General features: G+C 43.4%; 2 protein-coding genes across 2 annotated transcripts; one reads left to right on the top strand and one right to left on the bottom strand.

The window, feature by feature from the left end:
* Positions 1-10796: 10796 nt before the first annotated feature.
* On the top strand, positions 10797-13347 carry LOC138648910 (uncharacterized). The gene is made up of 4 exons (XM_069738888.1): positions 10797-10981; positions 11442-11545; positions 11639-11785; positions 12256-13347. Exons 1-4 carry the CDS (start codon positions 10799-10801, stop codon positions 13175-13177), a joined length of 1356 nt encoding a protein of 451 aa, XP_069594989.1. The 5' UTR covers positions 10797-10798; the 3' UTR covers positions 13178-13347.
* Positions 13348-13637: 290 nt separating this feature from the next.
* On the bottom strand, positions 13638-17881 carry LOC138648926 (uncharacterized). Its single transcript, XM_069738910.1, has 4 exons — positions 17821-17881; positions 14687-14828; positions 14431-14581; positions 13638-14350 (listed from the first exon to the last, which is right to left on the bottom strand). The coding sequence occupies exons 1-4, from the start codon at positions 17869-17871 to the stop codon at positions 13840-13842; spliced, it is 855 nt and encodes a 284-aa protein (XP_069595011.1). The 5' UTR covers positions 17872-17881; the 3' UTR covers positions 13638-13839.
* Between the last annotated feature and the right edge of the window lie 9448 nt (positions 17882-27329).

Below are 27329 nucleotides of genomic sequence, written 5' to 3'. Positions count from 1 at the left end.
GTTGAAAATCCATCCGCCAGATCCTTCTCTCCCCCCGATGACATCTGTTGGACGAGACCCCCATACACAACCGATGGTGGCATTTTTGTCTGACTTTCATTTTATACAGATGGGGCTTGTAAGGTGAAATTGGACTTAATCTTAAGTCTTGGAGGCCACGTGCAAATTCTGGGCTCACCACCTACCAATGGTGGGAATATAGGGGTCTTAGTGAGATAATCCCCCCCTATGAGCGAGTTCCGGCAATGCTCTGGTGGAAATGACCCAGTATCACATGGATGGTCATTCACCTGCCTTGCTGGCATGTAGGACACCATTGCTCTGTACAGAAGACATGCCTGGCTTCTGAAGTCGGATCCGCAACCATCAGGTGACTTCTTTCTTCCTTATACAGGTGCCAGCTTGGAGGAAGACCCAACATGTGGAGGATCCAATGTTTTCATAAACTAGATCATTGCCATTCATAGAATCTGGTCCACGTTGATGGCATATCCAAAAGAAATCTTGCGACGGACAAATCTTTGGTGCAACTTATGCAGCCACACAGGGGACCGAGAAGTCAGGGGGTCGCTACCACCTCCAAAGTGGGTGGAATTGTGCATTATATTGGACGACAAAGCGCCCATATATCGTTCCTGCACAGGGTTCTCTTCTGTCTGTGAGCGACTTCACCAATGCCATCCACAGAGCCAGCCATATCTCACGCCTTTACCATTGCCTGGAGGCCTGGCACGTGCACAATTCGCTCAGTCCTGCTCAGTACCTTGGAGAGCGATCCTCTGCCCATCTTCTAATCAAGATTTGTCAGTCAGGGAGCAGAGAGAGCACCCATGATCCGGAGACCACCATCGGACCACTTGGTTCTCATAGGTTGAGTGCGCCGTTGTTCCTCCGCGGAGAGAAGTGTCTGCCAATCCAGGGTTGCTCTTGAAAGTCACCCCAATTTTTACCCTTTTTGGGTGCTTTCACTTACGCCTTTCGATGCACAGGAAGGAGACGTAGAAGATCGCCCTTTCTGTTTCCAATTCCTTTTGAATCCACTTCTGCACCCCCAGAGGTGTCCGCCGCTTCATTCTGCCTAGCGCATCGCTGAGCATCTCCCACCTACTCAGCTAGAATGTGTGGGAGGAAGATTCTTCCGTATTAGTAACCCCCGCACTACCAGGCAAGACTTCTGAGCTCTGATTAACTGAGCAGCCAAGACAAAAAAAAAAAATGACAAAAAAAAAATGACTCTCGCCCAGCGGATGCCAGTCAAAAGTCATTAAATGCCAAGAGATCCCCTTATTATCCTCCACCGGCTGCTGTCATCACTGGGCGACATCGTCTGAGTTATGACCTTTAATAATACAAAAACGATTAATTATTCAGGAAGAATACAATGTTCTCGGTAGGATGAGAGGAGACGTCCCCTCTGTTTCCACTGCTCCTTAATATCAGTGTATCATCTATAATGAAGCAGTGCCCGCGCTCCTGCCAAAAGTCCGGGACCACATGTGCCCACTTTAGTCAATTCGGACAGAAGAAAAAAAAAAAAGCAATTGCAAGTGTAAAATCCAAAAGGGAAACATTCTATTTTATTAGGAAATACATGTAACAGAACTGAACTGTAGGATATGAGTAAGAACCAAGCTGGGAGAATAAGATTTTTTTCCTTTTGCTTTTGTAGCAAAACTGAGGTCATTTGGCAAAATGCTGATAGGAAACTGAGCTAAGAATGTGGCCTCTTTGGCTCAAGCAGAAGTTTTGGCCACCACACATATTTCCCGCAGAGATACATGGCCTCCACTGAAATCATGTAATGTATGGAAGTAGTGGTGCCCCGACAGTGGTAGTAAATTACAGAGCGGTTCTCCTTTCTGGGACCCCAAACATGAGAAGAACCCCCCCTTCCTTGGATGTGCATGTGTGGGACCAAAACCCAGCTACAAAAATACTAACAAATCTACGATTGAGAGATTAGTCTTGGTTGGCCTCCTGGTGTCACGTTGTGACTGCACGTGATTATGGAAAGGGACCCTGAACTTTCCGTAGGACTGGGGCCCTAACTAGCCATGCTCCCAAAAGGTACCTCTAATGGTGAGAAGGTTTGGGCCACCAGTCGTACTGTTCTCCTGTTTCACCCTAAGCTGTCCCCACCCCTTGACAGGAGGCCCGAGACAGAAATGATAGTGTATCAACACATAAGACAGACAGGAATAACAGAAATAAAAAAATATACAAAAACACTCACCAAAGGTTGAGAGGTATATAGGGAAGGATAGGAATGTACCAACCAAATGGGAATAGGACAGAGATGAAAGCATACACCCAAAAACAGCACGTAACAATATCCAGTAGCAACAACGATCTCTAATTCAGCACACGAATCCAAGGAGCTTCACTGGCAGGGAAAAGAAGGTCTGACCAGATTTTATAGGGAGAGGAAATGACCAGGTCAGGAACAGCTGTGAGATGGAGCTGCATGTTTGTAACTAGCATAGAAAGGGTCGTTAACCTCTTCAGCACCAAAGGAAGCAAAATCCATTTAATATGAAACCCAAAAACACCGGCTAAATGAAAGATCTGCGATTCACAACACATAGTGATCTTCTAACTCCAGATCTCCCAGGAAGACGTGATCCACTCTAGACACCAGGACCAGAATGGTAGTCGCATACTTTTCTTGGGGGGGTGGTCTAATTTCTCATGTGCGTATTTTTGGTAATTCTGCTTAATGGGCATGTCAGGAAAGCAATTCTCACATTGTCTTCAGGTAACCCCTTTCTTATCAAACCACCCATTAGATCTCCTTCATTGGTGAAGACCTGCCTTGATTTTTCAGATACAGTCTATGTGGGCGCAGCCGTATTCTGATTGGCCAGAATCAGAGATACAAATTGTTAGCACTAAAGGGGCAGTATATATTTATATAAGGAAAAAAATATATATATATCTTGAAATAAATTCTTATGAAGACCCCAGTGAAAACAAAGAAGATAAGTGGGAACCACTTGACAGCAGAAAAACACCAACCACCAGAGCTAGGGACCCAGTTCCAAAATAAGAGACGTGGCAAGGGTATATATATAATAACAATATTTCTTTATTAAGTAATGGTAATAGCATATATATATGTGCACATATGGAGGGATATAAAAAATACAATCACAACAATAAAATCACAAAAATATGGATAAAAATTTGTAGGTAAATATACAGTATGCCAAAAAAAGGAAGGAGGTTAATAACGGGACTCTCATAAAAACGGATAAAAATATATATAAAAATGTGTACCACTGGTGCTAAAAAAAGGATAAAAATGAATGCAAATATCACACAAGAGTGTCAATGGGGTTAATAAAAAATAATATAACCCATAATGTAATATACTTTGGCCATATGGCCAAAACACCATATAAAAAGGTGCAATAGCGCAAATAAACAGTGTGAAGAGTGGGCAGGAAGCACCACCGTGCAAGAGTCACAATAAATAAACAAGAAAGGTGATAAGGGGAAATAATTTATGAGACTACCTGTACCTTTAAGTGGCAATGTAAGATCCAACCAAAGCGCACCCCGACGCGCGTTTCGGATGTAAAATCCTTCATCAGGGACAAAAAATTATGGACGTTTAGGCTCTGTCCACCCACAACAGCCAGAAACAACCCCAAACACACTTTGGGCAGAGTTTTGCTAAAGTTCAAGTAACTACCACAGGAAAATTGGACTTGTTGGAAAGTATGTAATCATAAGCAGCAAAAATTATGGGAATTAGCTAATAATGGGTTTCATACCCAAATATATAGGAGGGTATTTATGAAGAGCACTGACCCACAATTATGTTGGCTAAAGATGCAAATTTTTAGGCTCAAAAATATGCAACTTTTAAAAAAATCTTTTTTTGCCAACCTTTTTTTTTTTTATCAATGAAGTGGTCAGAGTTTAGCCCGAGTGGAACTTTTGATAATCTTTACATCTCCATACTTTATCCAATGCTTGGAGGAACCAGGATCCAGTACTCGTGACTTGCTGGCCACCACGTGGTGGTGCCTCACAGGCGGCACATAGGGGTGGCAGACGGCGCTCACTAGAAATCCTGTGTTAAGTTATAAATAAAAAGCGAGTGAACAGAAAAATGTAATTAGATTTAGCTCCTAGAACATTTTCCACGATGACAATACATCTTTTGAAGTGCAAATCATCAGCTTGAATAAATATTGTACAGAAGACGTCTCGGGCATTGTGGTGGCATCACTCAGCCGTGCCGTCTGCTCCTTCACAGAAGCAAATGAGCAATTCTTAAAAAAAAAAATTCCCTCATTCATCACAGGACGGTGACCCACGAGGAGGAGGAGGAGGAGGACTGGGGGCGCTCGGCTCTTTGTGAAATGTGATTAATTTAATTCCTATTAAAGATACATAAAGACGGAGAACGATGCATCATTCTATGATTGGATCAGTGAGGCCGGAGCAAGCAAGACGACGGCCAAGGCTTAGTAACGCCATGTGTCCAGCATCGCAGGACGGGTGTCACATGGAGAATACCCTGACGCAGGTCTGTAGGATGATGATAGCCGACGGAATTGCCACGACCAGATGGAGGAAGGAATCGACTGTCTAGGACATCGTATTGTCCATTGGGCACATTGACTAACATCCTAATGACTAAAATCATAAAATTCAAACCCTAGGCAGAGACCGTCCAGTACCATCCACCAAAACTGCTTAGGAACACCCACTTTTGGGCAAAGATTGCTTAAGAACCACCCCTTTGGCTTTCATGTTCTACCCCAAAATTGCCAGTTTGGGTGAAGTTCACATAAACCCAACCCCAATTGGGCCCAAATGTCCGTCAGCGACTCTTCTATGTGTGACTGCTAGAGATGCTGAAGTCTCTTCTAGGTCATATTTTAGATAAGTCTTTAGCCAGTACCAATCAAAGGTTAGGACACCCCTGTTCGTTCAGTGGTTTTCCTTGTTCTTATTGGAACGTGCACATTATAGATTCAGACTGAAGGCGGCAAAATCACCACGGAAAAAATATGGTAAAAAGGAGTAAAGAAACACATGTGAAACAAACTAGAATGTGTGTTGCACCTCAAATTCCTCACAGTGCCCCTATTTAATCTGATGACAGTTTTATACCCCCTTGGCATTCTCTCCAGCAGTTTCACCATGTCAGCACCTGGGATGGCTTCCAATGAACAGGTACGTCTTCTCCACAGTTAATTTGTGGAATCAGAAAGTATTTCCACTCATAAGGAGTGTTTTTCAGAGCAGGGTTGATGCCCGGCTCCATACTGTGCTGAGCCATATTCCATACCTGTTCTAAGTCAAAATATGGCAAGAACCATCCACTAAGTATAGAGCAATGATAATCCATTATTACTTTAAGACCTGAAAGTCCGTCATTCTGGAAAATTGCTAGAACCTTGAAGGTATCCTCAAATGCAGTCATGAAAATAATCAATTGGTATGATGAAATTGGCTCTCATGACGATCACCTCAGGAAAGCAAGGTAAAGAATGAACACTGCTGCAGAGGATAAGTTCATCAGTTACAAGCCTCAGAAACTGCAAATTGACAGCACCTCAGATAACAGCCACCAGAAATGATGCATGGACATCAAGTAGCAGAAACATCCCTCGGGAAGAATACTTTTATAGCCAAATTGCTACAAAGAAGCCTCTACCGCAGACTGCAAACTAAATGACACAGGTGCTGGACATTAAGTCAGTGGAAATCTGTAGTGTTGTCTGATGAATGAAAATGTGAGACACAAAATACGTGAATGGATGGTTTCTACATGTATAGTGCCCAGTGTGATGCATCCAGGAGAGGTGTCATGGTGTGCGGGACTTATTGGTAACTTTATTGGAGATTTATTCCAAATTCATGTTAGACTTACCAGCATGGCAACCACAGGGTTCTACAATGACCACCGATCCACTTAGTTTGCACTTGGTGGGACCATCTGTTTTGTTGCAACAGGACAATAGCTCAGATCACCTCCAGACTACATCAGAGCGATGTGATCAGAGAAAGAGCAGATCTCGCGCCATTCTTGTCACATGGCAGAGGCAGCCAATCACAGGTCTCAGCAGTCTTGTGACAGAAGAACAGTGACGTCTTCTCTTCTGGTGGACCACCGGTGCTGGATCCATGGGGATGACTGACAATAGCTGAGTATGCCTGATTTTATTATTTTCACCCCTATCCGTGCATCTGGTAATATTTTTTATTTATGCGAGACAACCCCTTTAATGGTCACAGTGCAGATGCGGCATCCGGAAAAGAAATGCAAAACCAAGACTGTGTTCATAAGACTAAGGCCCTAGGGCGTAGTGTACGCCACAAATGTGTAAGGTTTTATCCTCATTATGGATCCTCCTGTTTCGATGAATTTTAAATAAAAAGATTAATTTTATAAATGGAAGATGGAAAATCCATTTTTTCTTCTTCACTTCTACTATAGCTGAGCTTCACCAGCCGAAATTGACAGCCATGCATCAACTTTCCGGAGTATCCCTAACTATATTGACTCAGTGAGCTTCTTTATTTCTTTTTTTCTCAAAACAAAGACTCCGATTGAATTTTAATTAAAAAGTTTCCACAGAAGAAAAACATTTCTTATAAAGTGATGAATAAATCAACACGTATGGCTGCATCATGATGTTCCCATTAATTCCCACAAAGTGAACATCACGAGGGCGGGTGAGCAGTGAACGCATCATTTGCAGAATATTACTGTTTAGAGAACGTGATAAATGACAAAAAAATGTGAGAATGACAGATCCGAAGCTTCAGCACGATGGTGTATAATATAGGGGAGCATGAGCCCCTCAGTGCAGGCGATACCAATAGTAATCTCCGATCCACCACGAGTGCACAGTCCACGAGTGAGGTCCCACATCTGCATATAAAGAGAGCAGCCCTATTGTGTGATCATTAAAGGGTAGGTCTACAGCATAGCTACCAAGGAGGCAGAGGGGGCGGTCGCCCAGGGCCCCACTCTCTGAGGGTCCCACCTGGAGCTACGTTTCTGTATCTACGTGCACGGTGCGCCAATACAGTCACAATCTGCGGCACTTGGTCTCCCTGCACTGCCACTTGGCCACTGTGGGGCCCTTGATCAGAATGTGGGGCCCATTGCCAACACCGAACCCCAACCACCCTCCCACCCACCCGTCATCCGTAGTACAACTGTATTGGCTGGATGCTGATACAGTTGAAAGCAATGATGAGGGAGCATAAGCTCCCTTTCCCATCATTCCACTTCTGCGTCTGACGTCAATGATGCAGACATGGACAGCAGGAGCGATGACATCAGTATATGGCCAACACTGTGCTGAGATGAGCGGGCGCTCGGAGCAGCGGGGAAAATTAGAGAGGTGAGTATTGTATTTTTTTAAGGGGAGTGAATTATACTGTATGGAGGCCTATGGGGAGTGCATTATACAGGAGCTCTGTATATAGTGTCAGTGCACAGGTAATACAGTGATCACCAGTGACATTATATACAGCTCTGTATATAGTGTCAGTGTACAGATAATACAGAGATCACCGGTGACAGTATACACAGGAGCTCTGTATATAGTGTGAGTGCACAGGTAATGCAGTGATCACCTGTGACATTTTATACAGGAGCTCTGTATATAGTGTCAGTGTATAGATAATACAGAGATCACCAGTGACACTATACAGGAGCTCTGTATATAGTGTCAGTGTACAGGTAATACAGTGATCATCAGTGACATTATACACAGGTCTTCTGTATATAGTGTCAGTGTACAGGTAATACAGTGATCACAGGTGACATTATATACAGGAGCTTTGTATATAATGTCAGTGTACAGGTAATACAGTGATCACCAGTGACATTATACACAGGAGCTCTGCATAGTGTACAGGTAATACAGTAATCACCAGTGACATTATACACAGGAGCTCTGTACAGGTAATACAGTGATCACTGGTGACATTATACACAGGAGCTCTGTACAGGTAATACAGTGATCACTGGTGACATTATACACAGGAGCTCTGTACAGGTAATACAGTGATCACTGGTGACATTATACACAGGAGCTCTGTACAGGTAATACAGTGATCACTGGTGACATTATACACAGGAGCTCTGTACAGGTAATACAGTGATCACTGGTGACATTATACACAGGAGCTCTGTACAGGTAATACAGTGATCACTGGTGACATTATACACAGGAGCTCTGTACAGGTAATACAGTGATCACTGGTGACATTATACACAGGAGCTCTGTACAGGTAATACAGTGATCACTGGTGACATTATACACAGGAGCTCTGTACAGGTAATACAGTGATCACTGGTGACAATATGAATAAAAACGAAACTCCGGCACTCAAGACAGAAAATGGTAGATTTTCAGGAAAACCTTCTTTATTACAAGACACAATGTTGGTGGGAATCCACATATGATGGTTGAATGATAATAAACAGTGTATATGGTTCTCAACGTTTCGGCTTTTTGTGCCTTTTTCAAGAGATTACTGTCTGTAATATACACAAACATATGTAAGCAAAAATGCAAATAAAATACAGTTTCCATATACAAATAAACATAAACAATAAAAATACAATAAAAATACATGAAACACTGTTATACTTCACAGCGATACACTTTGTGAACCGTGGTTCATATCAAGATTAAACCGAGTATCATCTAGGATTCACCAACCTATACTCCTCACTAGTTAGCAATGTGGACATAGAAAGGATAATAATACTATCCAATATTATGCGATAATATTTTACGGTAATATTTTACGGTAATTCCACCTATAAATCAAGGGAAGCCAAGGACCATGAGAAAATGAGAAAAATAATGAGAAAATAAGAAAAATAAATATACATGAAAAGAAAGAGAGAAAGAAGGAGCAACAGCTCAGTGTACACCCTCCAATAGGTAACATTAAAAGAGATGTCGGCACTAATTCTTATAGAGGTATACAACCGCTGACATAACAGAAAAAAACATAAGTATAATGATATGTAAATAACAACTTCCAGAAAACGCTGGTACTCAAAACCGCTGGTACTAAGAAGAAACTGATACTAAGAAAAAACCGCTGCCAGAGGAAACTGCTATAAAGAAAAAAGTAAACTGAAGAAACACTAATAAGTGCAATACTATGGCTATAATATACTGTGAATGCAGCCATATAAGTACAAAGCTATGAGAAATGAGCCAAAGATATATTACTAAGAGAAATAAGCCAAAGGTATATTACTTATCAGCCTTGGTATAAGGGTGGAACTCCCACTAGGAGAAACAAAAGAGAAACACATCAAATAAACTCAAACCCCGTATATTGCGGAAGACCAGCTAAAAAATCTCCTGCAAGACAAAATACCTAAGAGACAGGCGCCGCTAGTGTATCCGGTGTGGAGGTCCGGGAGGCAGTGACCGTCCGAAATGAAGGTGAACGGTATGTGGTAAACCGGCTTTTTAACTGGTGCGATGAACGTGCAGTGTTAAATATATCCGGGTCATAAAACTGACCTCAAGAGGTGGAGCGCAAGTGAGTCAGGTGAATCAGGTGCAGATCGGAAAAGCCGAGTGCCGCCGGACAAAGCCGAAGTCGGACTGCAACTGCGCATGCGCCGGTATAGTGACGTTCTAGCTAGGATTCCCTCCTGCGTGCTGCAAAAGAGGAGAGAAAAGAGAAAGAGAAACGTACAATCAATGGTAAGCCGGTCACCGCTATTTTATAACTATATTGCGACATCATGCCAAATACAGAGACAATTTACCACTTAATGAATAATATTAACAACATAAACTTATTGACTATTTGATGAATAAGTAATAACAAAATAATGAATAAAATAGTCAGCGGATAGTATAATGGAACATATAGTGCCTAAAGTAAATTCATAAATATATCAGATCTTGGTAAATGAATACCTATGAATCAGGGAGCCAAGATGGAGAATACATCCAATAAACATGAATAATATAAAGCATACATTATGATATCAGCTATAATAGATAAATGGACCAAGTGGAAAATCTCCAAAGAAAAGAGATCTGAAGCCAAAAGGAAACTAATATGAGACCTCATAATCCCTATTTAGTCCTAATGGGGTGAGAGTCTGGAGAGTATGAATCCAAAAGGATTCCCTCTCTTTTTTTCTCCTGGCACCTATATATACAGTGAGCACCCCCTTAATCGTTGGTATTGTAAGCACTGGTGACATTATACACATGAACTCTGTATATAGTGTCAGTGTACAGGTAATACATTGATCACTGGTGACTTTATACACAGGAGCTCTGTGTATAGTGTCAGTGTACAGGTAATACAGTGATCACCAGTAACATTATATGCAGGAGCTCTGTATATAATGTCAGTGTAAAGGTAATACAGGGATCATTGGTGACATTATACATAGGAGCTCTGCATATAGTGTCAGTGTACAGGTAATAAAGTGATCACCAGTGACATTATACAGGAGCTCTGTGTATAGTGTCAGTGTACAGGTAATACAGTGATCACCAGTAACATTATATGCAGGAGCTCTGTATATAATGTCAGTGGGCTATGTTCACACGTTCAGGATTTCCATCCTTTTTTTTTCCTGACTGAAACCGCAGGTCTCTGCAGAAAACGCAGGTGCGTTTTTTGGTGCGTTTTTGGTGCGTTTTTGGTGCGTTTTTTGGTGCGTTTTTTGGTGCGTTTTTTAGTGCGTTTTTTTGATGCAGTTTTGTCTGCAGATTGTCTGTTTGACAGAAATAAAGTTTACTGCAGTGGGGGGGGAAAAAAAAAAAAAATGATGTCATTTCCTTGTCCAACCCTTTTCTTCTTCCATCCTCCATTTTGGAACTTACACATCAAAATGAGTGGACGTGCAGAGCGTCGTCCAGATGACAGCCCACGGATCCAGCTCCGCACGCCACACCGGATTGCGATCCTGGGGTTGATGCTTCTAATTTTGAATCGACATGCATGTCAGGTAAGCAGATGTCTGTTTGTTTTATATATTGGGTTATGGGTACTTGTCCACATTCTGGAAACGTTGTATGTTTGGCGCTGCGTGTGGCCGCAGCGCCAAACATGCAGCGTCCACATGTCAGCATACTGGAGGTGATGTCATGAAATCACGTGTCCACTGTGTGTCATCCGTCAGCCCTGCGACTCCGGACATGCTGCGCGTCTTTTATGATCACAGCATGTCCGTGTTCCTTGTTGTGAAACTGCGGCTCCGCAATGAATAAAAGAGGACCCTATACGTCGGGTGTGATGATGCTGGATTTGTACAATGAACACATCTGGCATCATTGCGTCCCAGAATGGGGTGGGCCTTCCTGAATGTGGACACGTACCCTTACATAATCGACATTGTTTTCCTTGCATGTTTGATATATTTTTCTAATTGTTGTGTTTACGAAATATTTTTTTATTTTTCTATTTAGCGGCGGCAGAGAAGACGTGTGCAGAAACGATTGTGGGTGCACCCGCTTGTAGCAGACCGAACTGAGAAGGGGCACTTTCATGTGCTGTACAATGATTTGAGGAGGTAAGTAGAAATATATAGAATGACTAATTTACCTTTTTTGGCTAGCAATACTTGTGAAGTAACCCTTTTTTGTTGTTCTTTTGCAATTTTCAGATATCCTGAAAAATTTATATCGTTTTGTCGGTTACCAATTATTGCCTTTGACAGACTGCTCACCATCCTGGCACCCCATTTAACACTGCAAGACACGGTGATGAGGAAGTCCATCTCTGCTGAAGAAAGGCTGCTCATCACCTTGCGGTAAGTAACAATTTTTTGGGGGAATGTTGTTAGGTCTGTATTTTACTTGTGTGTGTGTCCAGTATGTGTGATTAAACCCACCCAGTCCTCTTGTTGGACGGGGGGCACACATACACACACACACGTGAGATACGGCCGAGTGTTGCATGGTAAACCCCGGCTCTGCCGCCTGCACTCTGGAGCGGAGTGTGCACCCACATACCAATACATGGAGCCGCACGCTCCACAACGGAGTGCATGCAGCAGGTCCGGGGATTACCATGCAACACTTGGTCATATCTCGCATGCGTGTGTGCACAAGTCCCATCAGGCCTTTTATTAATGTTTTTTACACCCTTTGTGTTGTGCTGGGTGTTAATGCCAGCATTATTGAATGGTGCTGGACGCATATAATAGCGGCCTTAACTTGTGACATGTTGTAATTACCTTTTTGTGTGACATTTCTAATTTTCTTTTTTGTTTCTTTTCAGATTTTTGGCCACAGGAGAGAGCTATACATCCCTGCACCTCCAATTTAGAGTTGGTAAATCTACCATCTCTAACATTGTGAGGTGTACATGTACCGTCATCTGGCAGAAGTTGCAGCCCATGGTGATGCCTTCCCCAACCGAGGAGACTTGGCTGCAGGTTGCAGCAGGCTTTCAGTCTGTGGCCAATTTCCCAAACTGCATAGGTGCAGTCGATGGTAAACATGTTCGGGTTCAGCAGCCACCACGATCAGGATCACGCTTCTTTTATTATAAGAAGTATTTTTCAGTGGTCCTGATGGCGGTGGCTGATGCCCATTACAAATTTGTTGCCATTGACGTTGGTGCCTATGGTAGTACTGGGGATTCTCGGGTGTTGCGAACGTCACAGATTGGGATGCAAATTCTTCGAGATGGCGGCACGCTCCCAGCCCCACGACCTTTGCCGGGTTCCACACATCCAGTGCCGTTCGTGATGGTATCGGATGAGGCGTTTCCCTTAACGACAACCCTGCTGCGCCCATACCCACGAAGGGGACTGGATGCCCGACGGAGGATTTTTAATTATCGGCTGAGTCGTGCACGCAGATATGTGGAATGCACCTTTGGGATCATGACTAGTCAGTGGAGGATCTTTCACACTGCCATTCAGTTGGACACAGACACCGTTGATGCTGTGATAAAGGCTTGCTGTGTACTCCACAACTATGCTCGTGAGTACAACACTGACGTTGATGTGGAGTACCAGCAGCCAGTATTTAATCCAGTTGACAACGGGGGTCTGGGCAGGCCGTCCAACTCTGGTGTGCGTGTGAGAGAATCCTTCACTGACTACTTTATGAGTCCTGAAGGTGCCGTGCACTGGCAATACTCCTGTGCTGGTGTTGAGCAGCCTGACCAGCAGAGAAGGATGCATCTACACTGACCCCCCCAGAAATGTTGCCGACATCGCTGATAACAGTTTTGACAACATCCCGAAGAATGAGAAACGCCAGCAACCAACACAAAAGTTTGAAAAAAAATTTTTTTGTTTCATGTTACCAAAAAAACTGTGTTAAATAATTGATTGTAATATCAATAAAAAATCTATTTGGGTGTAATTATTTTTTTTTTGTTTTTTTTGGCTACAAAAAATTTTGTGTTTTATGAAAATAATAGCAGTATGACGTATACAATTGTTAACACATCAACACATAAACCACTAATTGATAGCCCATAAACCCAGGATAGCGGCCTTGACCGTATTGTAATAAAGAAGAGAATATTATGTTTGAAATATAATATATTTAAAAGAACACAAATTCTTTGCAATATTTACAAAAGATTTTTCAATTATAAAAAACCAAAAAAAAGCCCCTTTCAAAGCCAACCGGCAACTGGAGCTAAAAAACAAACCAAAAAAAACTCGGTGCCACTGTAAATTTTTGCCCATGTTCAATTCAGAAAAGTATATTCTGGAGAATAGAGGAAATTTGATCCCTCTGATTGATATGGTGCTCCCCCCATATGCTGCGAACTTCCTCTATCTCCAGAAGTAACTTGGCTGTGGGCCAAATACTGGGGTCTGGTAGCTGGTGTTTCCGGTGTTCAGTGTCGGGGCCTGAAAAGTCCCAACACCCCCATCAGAACTTCATTGTATGGAGATATCGGAGCAGGGTCCTCCAGAGCAGTGAGGGACATCTGGACCATGGACATGAAAAGAGATTGTCTATCCGGTGGCAGGGAGCGTGTTTTTCTTGCCACAGTTAGTGCGAAGGAGTCGCAGTGGTCATCAGAACTAGATTTTTTTAATAGATCTAACGTGTCGCAAGCGATTTGGACAGTTTGGTCATCTTGGTTTATCTTTGTTTTTTTTTGTTTTTTCTCTGCTGCCACCGGATAGACAGCTCTCTTCTCCACTCTCACAGCTTCTGCGGAATCAGATGCTTCAGCAGCTGCTGAACTAGATGTTGATGCAGCAGCTGCTGAAGTGGATGCTGATTCAGCAGAAGCTGTGGGAGTGGAGGTAGAGATGGTCCCTCCCACTCCAGAGGAACTGCCTGCTCCATCCTCTTTGTCGCTGTCCTCCAAATCAGCTACCGACATGTTTCCTTCCGTCCTGTTGGAGAAAAAAAAAACATCAATTTTTCGCACAACATATTATATTTAAATAATCATGTGGAGTGGATTTTAACTTACTTTCTCAATGTCCTACTGGACACAAGAAACTGCAGCTCTTCGCTAAATGGAAATTTACTTTTGCTCGGCGAAGAGCCACTCTTAGAACATTCGTTCAGGAACTTCGTGAAACGGTCTCTGATTGAGCGCCAACGTTTCCTCACATCGTTATCTACCAAAAAAAGGTTACAAAATACAACAACATTTTTTGTGAGATCTAAACAAATTATATTTTTAATATACTCAAGGTTTACTAAATAAATTTAATTAAAATTACCAATTTGCTGCTGTGTACTCCCTGGATACTTGTCCCAATCTGGGATAAGGTCTCGTACAATTTTGGTCCAGGCTAGTTCCCTGAAATATTTATCCTTGTAGGATTCATCGGCTGGGTCCCACAAGGCCGGATAATCCCGAACCTACAATAAATACAATAGTGTCATCTCATAATCTATAGCGCGACCAAGTAATGTTACACAATTGCTGGAAATATTTCAAAGTAACCCCTAATAACTGAACACAAGCACAAACTGAAAACACAAACACCAATAAAAACGCTTGTGTGCAGTTGTTTTATCACTAGCTCTGTCGCCGTCAATCCTGAGTGGTTCGTGCGACAATCAACAACATTCATTAAAAAACACACTATAAACTGAAATAGTTAGGGTAGGGTTAGGGCTCATAACCCTAAGCACTCTACCCCAAAAGGGATCCTAAACATAACACAACCACAAAAGGATCCTAACCCTAACCCTACAGGGATCCTAACCCTAACCCTACAGGGATCCTAACCCTAACCCTACAGGGATCCTAACCCTAACCCTACAGGGATCCTAACCCTAACCCTAAAGGGATCCTAACCCTAACCCTACAGGGATCCTAACCCTAACCCTAACCCTAAAGGGATCCTAACCCTAACCCTAACCCTAGGGATCCTAACCCTAACCCTACAGGGATCCTAACCCTAACCCTAACCCTAAAGGGATCCTAACCCTAACCCTAACCCTACAGGGATCCTAACCCTAACCCTAAAGGGATCCTAACCCTAACCCTAACCCTACAGGGATCCTAACCCTAACCCTAAAGGGATCCTAACCCTAACCCTACAGGGATCCTAACCCTAACCCTAACCCTAAAGGGATCCTAACCCTAACCCTAACCCTAAAGGGATCCTAACCCTAACCCTACAGGGATCCTAACCCTAACCCTAACCCTAAAGGGATCCTAACCCTACAGGGATCCTAACCCTAACCCTACAGGGATCCTAACCCTAACCCTACAGGGATCCTAACCCTAACCCTAACCCTAAAGGGATCCTAACCCTAACCCTAACCCTACAGGGATCCTAACCCTAACCCTAACCCTAAAGGGATCCTAACCCTAACCCTACAGGGATCCTAACCCTAACCCTAAAGGGATCCTAACCCTAACCCTAACCCTAAAGGGATCCTAACCCTAACCCTACAGGGATCCTAACCCTAACCCTAACCCTAAAGGGATCCTAACCCTAACCCTAACCCTACAGGGATCCTAACCCTAACCCTACAGGGATCCTAACCCTAACCCTACAGGGATCCTAACCCTAACCCTAACCCTAAAGGGATCCTAACCCTAACCCTAACCCTACAGGGATCCTAACCCTAACCCTAAAGGGATCCTAACCCTAACCCTAAAGGGATCCTAACCCTAACCCTAACCCTAAAGGGATCCTAACCCTAACCCTAACCCTACAGGGATCCTAACCCTAACCCTACAGGGATCCTAACCCTAACCCTACAGGGATCCTAACCCTAACCCTACCCCTAAAGCTATTGTAAGGTGGCATTAAGCACGGTTAGTAATGGCGAGGCGTCAATAAGACGCCGATCAATTATTAATCCTAATAAGGTTTACTATAATATATGTGGACCCCCCTAAAAAAAAAAATGTGTTGGGGTCCCCCTATATTTTTAGGCCAGAAAGGCTAAGCAGACAGCTGTGGGCCAATATTTGACGCCCGGGAAGGGGTTAAAATACCCATGGCTGTTCCCAGGCTATGAATATTAACCCACAGCTGTCTGCGTAGCCTTTCTGGCACTAAAATATAGGGTGACCCGAAAAAAAAAACGTGTTGGGGTCCCCCTATATTTTTACGCCAGAAAGGCTAAGCAGACAGCTGTGGGCCAATATTTGAGGCCCGGGAAGGGGTTAAAATACCCATGGCTGTTCCCAGGCTATGAATATAAGCCCACGGCTGTCTGCGTAGCCTTTCTGGCACTAAAATATAGGGGGCCCCGAAAAAAAAACGTGTTGGGGTCCCCCTATATTTTTAGGCCAGAAAGGCTACGCAGACAGCCGTGGGCTTATATTCATAGCCTAGGAAAGGGGCCATGGATATTTGCCCCCCCCGGCTACAAATATAAGCCCGCAGCCGCCCCGGAAAAGGCGCATCAAAAAGATGCGCCAATTCCGGCACTTAGCCCCTCTCTTCCCACTCCCGTGTAGCGGTGGGATATGGGGTAATGAGGGGTTAATGCCACCTTGCTATTGTAAGGTGGCATTAAGCCCGGTTAATAATGGAGAGGCGTCAATGAGACGCCTATCCATTATTAAGCCAATGAAAGGGTTAAAAAAAAAAACACAAACACTAGAAAAAATATTTTAATGAAATAAAGACACACACTTTTTGACAATTCTTTTATTGCACGCTCAATCCATCCTGAAGACCCTCGACCTGAAAAAAAGGCAAAACAAAAAAACAAATTCATACTCCCTGGCCCTGTCCGCAGAAATCCATCGAGGGTCCCACGAAGATCTTCCATGGAGAACAGACACATCCAGAGATGTGTCTGCTCTCCATGGCTGCAGAAACACACTGACAGGAGCCATAGTTCCTGTCGGTGTGTTACTGCGCATGCGCGAGCGAGTTTACCGGCGGTCATTGACCCCGGTACTCTCGCTTAACGGCAGTGCTGCGTGGGAAAGTTCAACGCAGCTGTACTGCCGTTAACCGAGACGCCGGCGCCATTGAGCTCCGGGACAGTACGCGATACACTGCTAGGAGCTTCGCTCCTGGCAGTGTATCACCGGAGAGCAGGAGATCGGCGTGGGACACTCGGTTATGGATTCTGCGGACAGGGAGTATGGATTTGCTTTATTATTTTGGGATTTTTTCATTGAGGATCGAGGGCTTCGCCTACAAGTGTGGTGTATGGTGAGTATATACTCTATGTTATGTGTTGTATGTACTGTACTGTGTGTCATGTTTGTGTATTGTGTGTTTGTGTTTGGTGTGAACTTTAGTATTGTGCTAAGTCGCCGGACACAGGGACAACTCTCCCATCCTAAATACCGGATGGGAGTAGTAGTCCGATACGGCGACTTAGCACAATAGAGGCATATCGTCGCATGGGGACGGACACACAGACTTACCAAATCAATCAGACGCCCGACATCGATCCCCATGCGACGGTATGCCTCCATAGTGACAGTCTCTTCGTGATACAGTCGGGACCACACACGCCGCCCACGGACTTCCGCCCACGCACTTCCGCCCGCTTCCCCGAACTTCCTGCAGCAGCGGTTCTGCACATCAAACCGCAGTAAAACACGCAGATATATTTTTGATCTGCGTGTTTTACTGCGATTTTGACCTCACAATGGAGGTCTATGGGTGCAGAACCGCTGCGGTTCAGGAAGAAGAATTGACATGCTCCTTCTTTTTTCCGGGAGCTATTCAGCGCGGCTTTTTTTTTACAATTTCCGGACCATGTGCACAGTGTGTCCTGTTTTCCATAGGGTACAGTGTACTGTACCCTGCATGGAAAACAGCTGCGGAACCGCAGCGGCAAAACCGCCGCGGTTCCGCGGTAAAAAACGCACTGTGTGAACATGGCCTAAAGGTAATACAGGGATCATTGGTGACATTATACATAGGAGCTCTGCATATAGTGTCAGTGTACAGGTAATAAAGTGATCACCAGTGACATTATACAGGAGCTCTGTATATAGTGTATAGTGTACAGGCAATACATTGATCACTGGTGACTTTATACACAGGAGCTCTGCATATAGTGTCAGTGTACATGTAATACAGTGATCACCAGTGACATTATACACAGGAGCTCTGTATATAGTGTCAGTGTACAGGTAATACATTGATCACCGGTGACTTTATACGCAGGAGCTCTGCATATAGTGTCAGTGTACAGGTAATACAGGGATCACCCCAATAGGATGAGGAGTTTGTGAAGGTTGGGATTAGATATGAACAGTGCTGGAAATATGTGAAGTCAGATGTGTCTTTGGAAGCTCTGCAGATGAGTCCTGGTTGTAGACGTTGTCTTGTTGGTCTGGACCAGATGGGAAAAGTGAATGACTCCATCAGAAAGAATGTCAGCTGTAAGTCACTTTCTGTAACTGTACTGTAATCGCGTGTATGATTTGCAGGGCTTTTGTTTTATTAAGTTTTATTTTTGCTGTGAAATTTGTGAAAAACTGAACTTATGCTCTAAAAAAGCACTTGAGAAAAACCCAATATTGATATTGATTCTAACTGTCCCTTGGAGACGATTCTTCCTTTCTGACACCACGGATTTTATTGAGGGTCTGGATGGAGACATGGAGAAATATCGGTCTTTCATCAGCAGGAGCGCTGCAATCTTATTAGATCTACATTTACGGGGTCATGTCAGACGCCCGCACAGATGGACTGGAATTTTTCGAGGTCTGGAATCAAAGTGTGTTCAGTGGAAGCCTCCGACTGAGAACGACCCCGTTGTGACTTCTCAGCAATATCTGGCGGCTTTCTGCTTGTTCTAACACCTCTTCTTTGCGCATTCAGAACAAATGAGCCCGGATCTGTATTAATGCCGTCTCTTTGATGCCGCCCTGCAGAACATCACCTCTCGCTGGTTCATGCGGAAAAATTGATCCAACTCTTTGAAAGCCAGAACAGTGAACAACCGGTAAACAGAATTTACAGTGATTTTCGGATGTCAGATGATGCCAATTTACTGCTCTGAAAGGAACCAGGACGAGCTTTCCAGACCAGTACTTCTGCGGTTTTAGATGTGGCGCTATAGTGTAAATTATTTATTACTGGTAACATTAAAATAATCACTATGATCCCGCAAAAATGATGCAAAAATGCTGAAAGAATTCACGTATTTATGCATTATGATACTGCCTGCATAATACTGTGCCTAAATAATATTCCATGTAATACCGCCATATCATGATTATATAATAATGCCGTACATTAAAAAAATAATACTGCCATGCAGTGACAAAATAAATCCCAAACTATTACCATGATGTGACTATGAAATGTCTTGTAGGGGTGTTATCACCTGGGATGGAGGCTTCTAAATGTCTGAGGAATTTCCCCAGTTTCCCCCTCAATAATCTGTAGTAAGACAATATATTGGCTACAAAATACTGCCATATAATGCTGATATAATAGTGACATTCAGCACAATACACAGTAGTGTGGAATGAAATTGTCCAAATAATATTTCCATATATTGAAAAAATAATAGCACCATCTAGTACCCAAATAATAATGTCACTTCAAAATTGCTACATAAAGATGTCTATAGGAAGAAGGGAATGTGGAATGCCGCTATAGTAAATAATACCGCCAATAGTGCCAAATGACAGCCCCTAATACCGCCACATGATGCCACATAGCAGCGGTGTAGAGTAAACTACCGCACAGAGAAATGTCAATTCACTACTACACCGCCAACACTTCGTGGAGTGGCACAGTGAGTGCCCCCTCACTTTGAGCTGGTCATGCAGAGCACAACAGGTGAGATGAGACTGCCATTGCCTGCGGCGCCATGCATAGGCAGCAACCAAAAATGACAAAGCTCGGTGTAATAAAGCGAGGTTCGTCATCTCAGTCACTGCCTATGCAGAGCGTAGCAATCAATGAAAAATCCATGAACGAAGATGAGCAGCAAATGTGCAATGCCCATGATTCAATACCGTCTTCAATTATTACTAAGAGCTGTCTTTTATATTTTTACACTTTTTTTTTTAAAGCCTAACTATGGATAAGGTCTAGAAATGGATGGGTTTAGGGTTAGACATGAGGTTAGGGTTAGACTGATAGCTAGGGATACATTTAGGGCTATGGTTATAAAATTGTTATGCAAAAAAAAAAAATAAAACCAAAAAGCAATTAAGAAAATATAAAATTATAACTTTTTTTTATTATTATTATTTTAGCAAATGGCAGAAGAAAACTAGGAAGTCAAAGCACAAACTATAATTACATCAGTATTTTTACAATTACACATTAGATTGGGGAAAGGACTCAGAGACTGATAATGGTTCAGGGGCCGGGGGGAATAAAATACATGCCCCGGCCTGGCGATCCGCGCTGCGCCCCCCGGCTGGGGTGATATGTGAGATTCTCATAGTGGCGCGGCTGCTGTGAATATTTGTGATAATTGCTGCACATTATTCCCTCCTATTATTACCAGCAGGTAATGATGTAAATAATCCCCGCAGGCTCCGCGCAGTAATTAATCAAGGAATATGCCGACTATAAAACGCCTTACGTATGAGATAAGCCTCATATTTGATGCTCGGTCATAAGCTGCATGACTCATGTGTATCCCAGTGTGTGAAACGCGGTAGATCATCTCGGCATCAGAGAATTGATTATATATTCCTCCTCCTGTCATCAGAAGAACTGAACAACATTGCAGGTATTCAGGTGTAGCAGACCCAAGAGTGACGCTTTCAGCAACTGGTGGCGAATGGCGATCTCACAATGTTTCATCAGAGATAATTCAATGCTATTGATGGACCTGTAGGAGATTGTTGTAGCCTTAACGTATTTTTATTGTGTCATCACTTTCTCTTTTCTGCAGGTTCAAAGCTCGATATAAATGTAAAATGATAGAATTTTATCTGCCTGCATCGACCACTAGAGGGAGCTGATGTCACGCTGCGGCAGTGCAGGTAGGTGCAGGCTTCACTAGGTGGCAGTAGAGTGGAAGCAGGACTGTACCTGAACAGAGCTGACTTGCAGTGAGGCTACCACAGGTGGCAGCAGAAAGTCAAGCAAGCCGGGTCAAATCCTAGACTGTAGCGCAGTACCAAAGGAATAAGCAAACTCACAGTCAGAGACAAGCCAGGGAGTCAGTAACGGTCAGGAGCGGAAAAGACAAACGACAGAAGCAGATCAGTATACAAGCCAAGTCAAAACCAGGGAGTCAGCACACTAAAGGAAAACACTGAGTCAAGACGAGAAGGCAATCAGAGTCAGCTACAGCAGCACTAGGCAAAACTATAACTGACATCGCCTGCAGGAAGCAGCGGCGATAAATAGCCAAACTGAACCCAGACTGAGGCTGAGAAAAGTTTACTCTTGACATGACCAGACTGGGAAAAAGGGAAAACAGGACGCAAAACCCGGTCTGGATCATGACAACTGATGGACACTGTGTCACTGTTGAGTTCATTAAATGTACAGTAATCTCCTGAGCTCCCTCTAGTGGTGGATAGAAAGGGATCATTTATCTCTCTTTCTCTGCAGAGATTTGGGAACTAAGATTAAGTGAGAAGGTGGTGATCACTCTGGGGGTCCAACCACTGGGACTTGAGTTCAGCTGTACTCTGCTATACCTGACAGTCCCATTGATGATGATTGGAGAGAGGTGGTCAGGCTGTGATGATATTCAGTAAGGAAGGGGGGCCTCAAACTGTCCCTGGAACTGGGACCCTAACTGTCCCTGTCCCAGGGGTACTCTTGAAGGTAGAGAGGCCTGAGTCTCCGATCTTACTATGCTCCTGTTAAACCCTGATGTGTCCCCTCCCCCACCAAATGAGGCATGGGACAGAAATGTAAGGTTAACAAGACACAAAGACAAAACAGGGATAACAGAAAACTTCTATCATACAAAAGCACTAACCAACAATAGGGAGCAGGATAGGGACAGGGAGGAATAAACTAAATGGGAACAGGGACCAGGAGATAAACACACACGTACTAGAGCAAACCACAGAACACTTCTACAACAACGCCATTCCAACCAATGGGTAATTTCAGAGCCTCGATCTTGGGATCAAGTTGGGGCCTCCACCAAGTGTTCAGATAGGCTATCGTTTTTTAAATCGCAAATAACCCTTTAAAGGAAAGGTGGCACCAGTTTTCTTGTAGTTTTTCTTTTGTGAAATTAAGCTTAAAATAGTAATAGTAATTAAAGTGTATTAATGCAATGTTTGCACTGTTTGCAAGCATTTCTATATGAAAAATGTTATATATTTTCTTAAAAACATATATATTTATCACTAGGGGAGCATGTTCCGTTTTAGACCTCAAGCAGCTATACTAAGGGTATGTGCACACGTTCAGGATTTCTTGCAGAAATTTCCTGACAAAAAACGGACATTTCTGCCAGAAATCCGCATGCATTTTTTTTTGCGTGCTTTTTGCACGTTTTTGTGCGTTTTTTTTTTTTTTTGCATTTTTCCCAATGCATTAAATAGTGGGAAAAACGCGAAAAATCCACAAAATTAATGAACATTTTTCGTGGAAAAAAATGCATCATGTGCATAGAAATTGCAGAATGCATTCTAAATGATAGGATGCATATGTATGCTTTTTTATCGCCAAAAAAACACGAAAAAACCTGAACGTGTGCACATAGCCTAAGACTTACCAGCTTTACTGGTAGCAGCAAAATTGGGGCAGTAACTGCTGACATCACCAGTTCCCTCCTCTTTTGGGTGGTCTAGTATCCCTGGGGCAGAATGAAGAGTAGCATCACAGGGCAGCACCATTTTGTGGGTGACTGCCCTGTGATCTGCTATCACCAGCAGTTACTGTCTCTCTCTCTCTCCCATCAGTCTCTCTCACCCAGATTACATGATTCCCTCACCCCCTCCACAATGTCTGGCCATTCACTGCAGACCTGCAGCTCTTTATTTTAGCTTACTGAGGGATGAGTCGCAACTCCTGCCGAGCAGCTGACAGCGCCTGCTCTGATAATGCTAATGGTACACTGTTCCTCCTTGATGTCTCTGCTATTCTGCTGTGCTTTTCTCCTGCATTTTACTCCCATGGGCCACCAATCTAGGATCTGTTCTGCTGGGGAAGCAGTACTGCTTATGTTAGCAGATTCGGGGGCTCCATGAATATGGCAGCAGAACACTCCCACTACTGTGAATTGTGCAGCCCACAGAGGCGTGCCCAGTTCACAGCAGTGACAGATCTGTTACAATAGATAGGGTCGGAGTCTGTCTTTTATCTCCTATGGCCATGGGGTGCCGTATTATGACACTGAAAGTGTCATGCTGCTACTGTGAAAGCAAGATGTCAGAAACCAGTGCCTTCTTTCAACTCCTATACCACACGAAATATGTTTCAAATGCATTCAAAACTTGGTTACAACAACATGTTATGCTACATTACATTGATTTATTAATGATCTACAAATCCGGTACCTTCCCTTTAGGGACCTTTCTCACTTTTTCAATTCTAGGTGAGTGGGTATAGGGATACATCTGTATTCATTATGACCCTCACTGCTCTTCACCTTGATGTCCATGAAGATCAGATTGGCTGAGAAGCGGCATATCCCCATTCCAGCATTTCTGGGATTTCAATGGTTTTATAGGTGATTGATGGAAAAGTGGATTATTCGCACATGTCACAATGACATTCTCTAGCATGCCCTTTCTTTGGCTGTAGAACCCCAGCTATATTCTGGAGGAGGCAATCTTCTCCAGCCGAGCGTGTCTCTATGGCTTCCACTAATGCTGGGAATATGGGCAGGTAATTTCTGCAGGGAGAAGTGTGTTCACACAACAATATGTTCAATTATCAGCAGAATCGGCGCTAACTCTTGTAACACAACTATGGGGGATGGGTGACATTCGCGTCCAGTCAGGGTGACCCTGTAATCAGCGCTGATGTGATTATTTACTGCTCAATATCTTTTCGATGGTATTTTGCTTCGTTTGCATTCACATCATGTAGTTTCAGAAGTGGAGGCTGCGGCTTTATGGCAAATTTTAAAGAACATCTTGCAATTGTTGTTGTTTTCCTTTGGGGATAAAAAGTCATTCCGACATTCGCAAGAATTCTGACATTCTCGTTGTCACAATTGCAAGCGCAGAAACATTGACCAGTAGACATTTACCAGGATGCCGATGCGCAGACCGAGCCGCTTCTGCCAGTTGTAAGTCCCCGGAGTGAGAGCTGCAGTGGGATTAGTAATGCTGCCATCTGGACTGAACACTTTACCTGTTGGTGAGACTCCGAGGAGGCAAATGTTCAGGCTGCAGGGTTCTTGGTATAAGGTGACACTGGGCTGCTTTATTAAAGGGATCCTCTAGTTTAGAAATTCACTGATATGTTGAATGGACTGATCCTATGAATGAATGACCTCTTCTTAGTTCAAAGCTTGTTTTATTTATTTTACACACTGATATAGTGCCATTAATTCAAACAGCGCTGTATAGACATCATCATCACTGTCCCCATTGGGGCTCACAATGTAGACACCTTATCATTCTGTATTTGGAGTGTGGGAGGAAACCGGAGTACCCGGAGTAAACCCCGCAAACACGGGGAGAACATGCAAACTCCTTGCAGGTATTGTCCTTTGTGGAAATTGCACGCAGGACCCATGGGTTATATAGTAGTTTTAATATTTTATTTGTCAATGTCTTTTCATATCACAATCTATTAAAAATAAAAAGGCGAAATCTTGCAATTTTCACAACGGCCACTGGGGATTTTTTTAGTCTCTAACTTCCTGTTGTTTCAGGAAATGCACATGTACATTAGCCACAATGACAAAATCATATAAAGGCTGAAGAGTATTATGAACATATCACAATCTTTATTAGGATAAAAACAAACATATATATAAAAAGTAATACCCAGGTGAGTGAGCCAAACAAAAGATGTTAATGGCACCACTGCTGAGCAACAAGCAAGGCCTAGTGCATCATAATAAGACAGACTTCTGCCAGACAAGACGGAGTTCCTGCTAGAGTAATCACTACGACTCACCAAAAAAGTCTTGAGCCACAATGGCATAACAGAGTTTGTAAGTATAAGAATCTAATTAGCCGCAGGAAAAAAAATACACGTCTGTCTTTGGCATAATCAAAGCAAATAGTAAGGACTTACCCAAGCTCAGGAGATGGTGCCATTGCCCCTACGCGCGTTTCGGCGCTGTGCCTTCGTCAGGCCACAATGAGCAGACTCAGATCTTAGCTTTTGTATCGATGCATCTAATCAGCGTGTGTAAAAAATTATTGTGAATGTTCGGAGACGAGCTGAGCTGTGATATCACTCATTGTGGAGCCTGTGTTATCAGCTGTGTATTGGGATGTTACCTGTCATGGTAATCCTGTCTCTGATGATAAAGAAACTGCTTAAATCTTTTCTTGAAGGAACAGCAAGTATAAGTCTAAAAAATATTGTCAAAAATTTAATAAAAAAATGCATATGATGAAAAAAATTCTGATTAAAACAATATGTCATATTTTGAGAACACATTTCCTATAAAGTGTAAGACATGCATATATAGACTACAAGGTGCAGAATGAGATCCTTACGCCTTTAATTAGTTCGTTACTTGGGATTTTCTGCAGCTCAGCAGTGCCAGGCACAATATACTGCCCAATGCAGGTTTACATGAATATGTATTAATCTTCATTTCTAAAGATGTAGCTGAGCCCAGTTTGTAATTGGTACCATTGAGGTGTCCATAGCCTTACACAGTTACACAGTGCACATTTCAGTGTGACAAACATGCAAAAGAAAAGGAAATCAGGAGGGGGAAAACACTTTTTCACGAAACTGTATATTATTGGATCCCCCTCGTCCACCTCTGCTACTGCCCTTGACACATTTATTATTGGATCCCCCTCGTCCACCTCTGTTACTGCCCTTGACACATTTATTATTGGATCCCCCTCGTCCACCTCTGTTACTGCCCTTGACACATTTATTGTTGGATCCCCCTCGTCCACCTCTGTTACTGCCTTTGACACATATTTAGAGGTCATGACCTTCTTTGGGTCTCACTGAGGCTACGTTCACATTAGCGTTGCGCGCCGCTGCGTCGGCGACGCAACGCACGACGCACAAAAAACGTGCGCAAACCGACGCAAAAACGCTGCGTTTTGCAACGCGTGCGTCGTTTTTTGACGAAAATCGGACGCACGAAAAATGCAACTTGTTGCATTTTCTTGCGTCCGACGCTAGCGTCGGAAACGACGCACGTGTCGGAAAACGCAACAAAAAAAACGCACGTGTCCCCCATGTTAAACATAGGGGCGCGTCGCCGCTGCGTCGCCGCTGCGTCGCCGACGCAACAGCGACGCACATTAGCGGGACGCTAATGTGAACGTAGCCTGATAGAGGTATTGCTTTCAGGTTGGCCGCTTATTTCTTTCATTTTGAGGTGGGTGAATTTGCAGAGATGCAGATAGTGGATATTCACTCCAGACCAGAGAAGTGGAAACCCTGCGGTGCTGAAAGGACAGCTCCCTACTGAGCGCCCCACTCAGGTCTTAGGCTATGTGCACACTTTGCAGATTCCACTGCGGATTTTTCCGCAGCGGAATTGCAAAATCCGCAGTGAAAACCCATCGCGGTTTTTACTGCGGATTTATCGCGGTTTTTACTGCGTTTTCTTCTGCGGATTTTCAACTGCAGTTTTCTATTGGAGCAGCTGAAAATCCGCAGAAAAGAAGTGACATGCTGCGGAATGTAATCCGCAGCGTTTCCGCGCAGATTTTTCTGCAGCATGTGCACAGCGTTTTTTGTTTCCCATAGGTTTACATTGCAATGTAAACTCATGGGAAACTGCTGCGGATCCGCAGCAAAATCCGCAAAGTGTGAATATAGCCTTACAGTATTCAACAGGCAACATCTTAAAGGAATTCTTCAGCTTCTTGTCAAT

This window comes from Ranitomeya imitator, chromosome 9 (assembly GCF_032444005.1).
Source record: "Ranitomeya imitator isolate aRanImi1 chromosome 9, aRanImi1.pri, whole genome shotgun sequence".
Lineage (NCBI taxonomy): Eukaryota > Metazoa > Chordata > Amphibia > Anura > Dendrobatidae > Ranitomeya > Ranitomeya imitator.
Note: the sequence above shows the minus strand (reverse complement) of the source record. Positions and strands in the feature narration are given on the sequence as shown.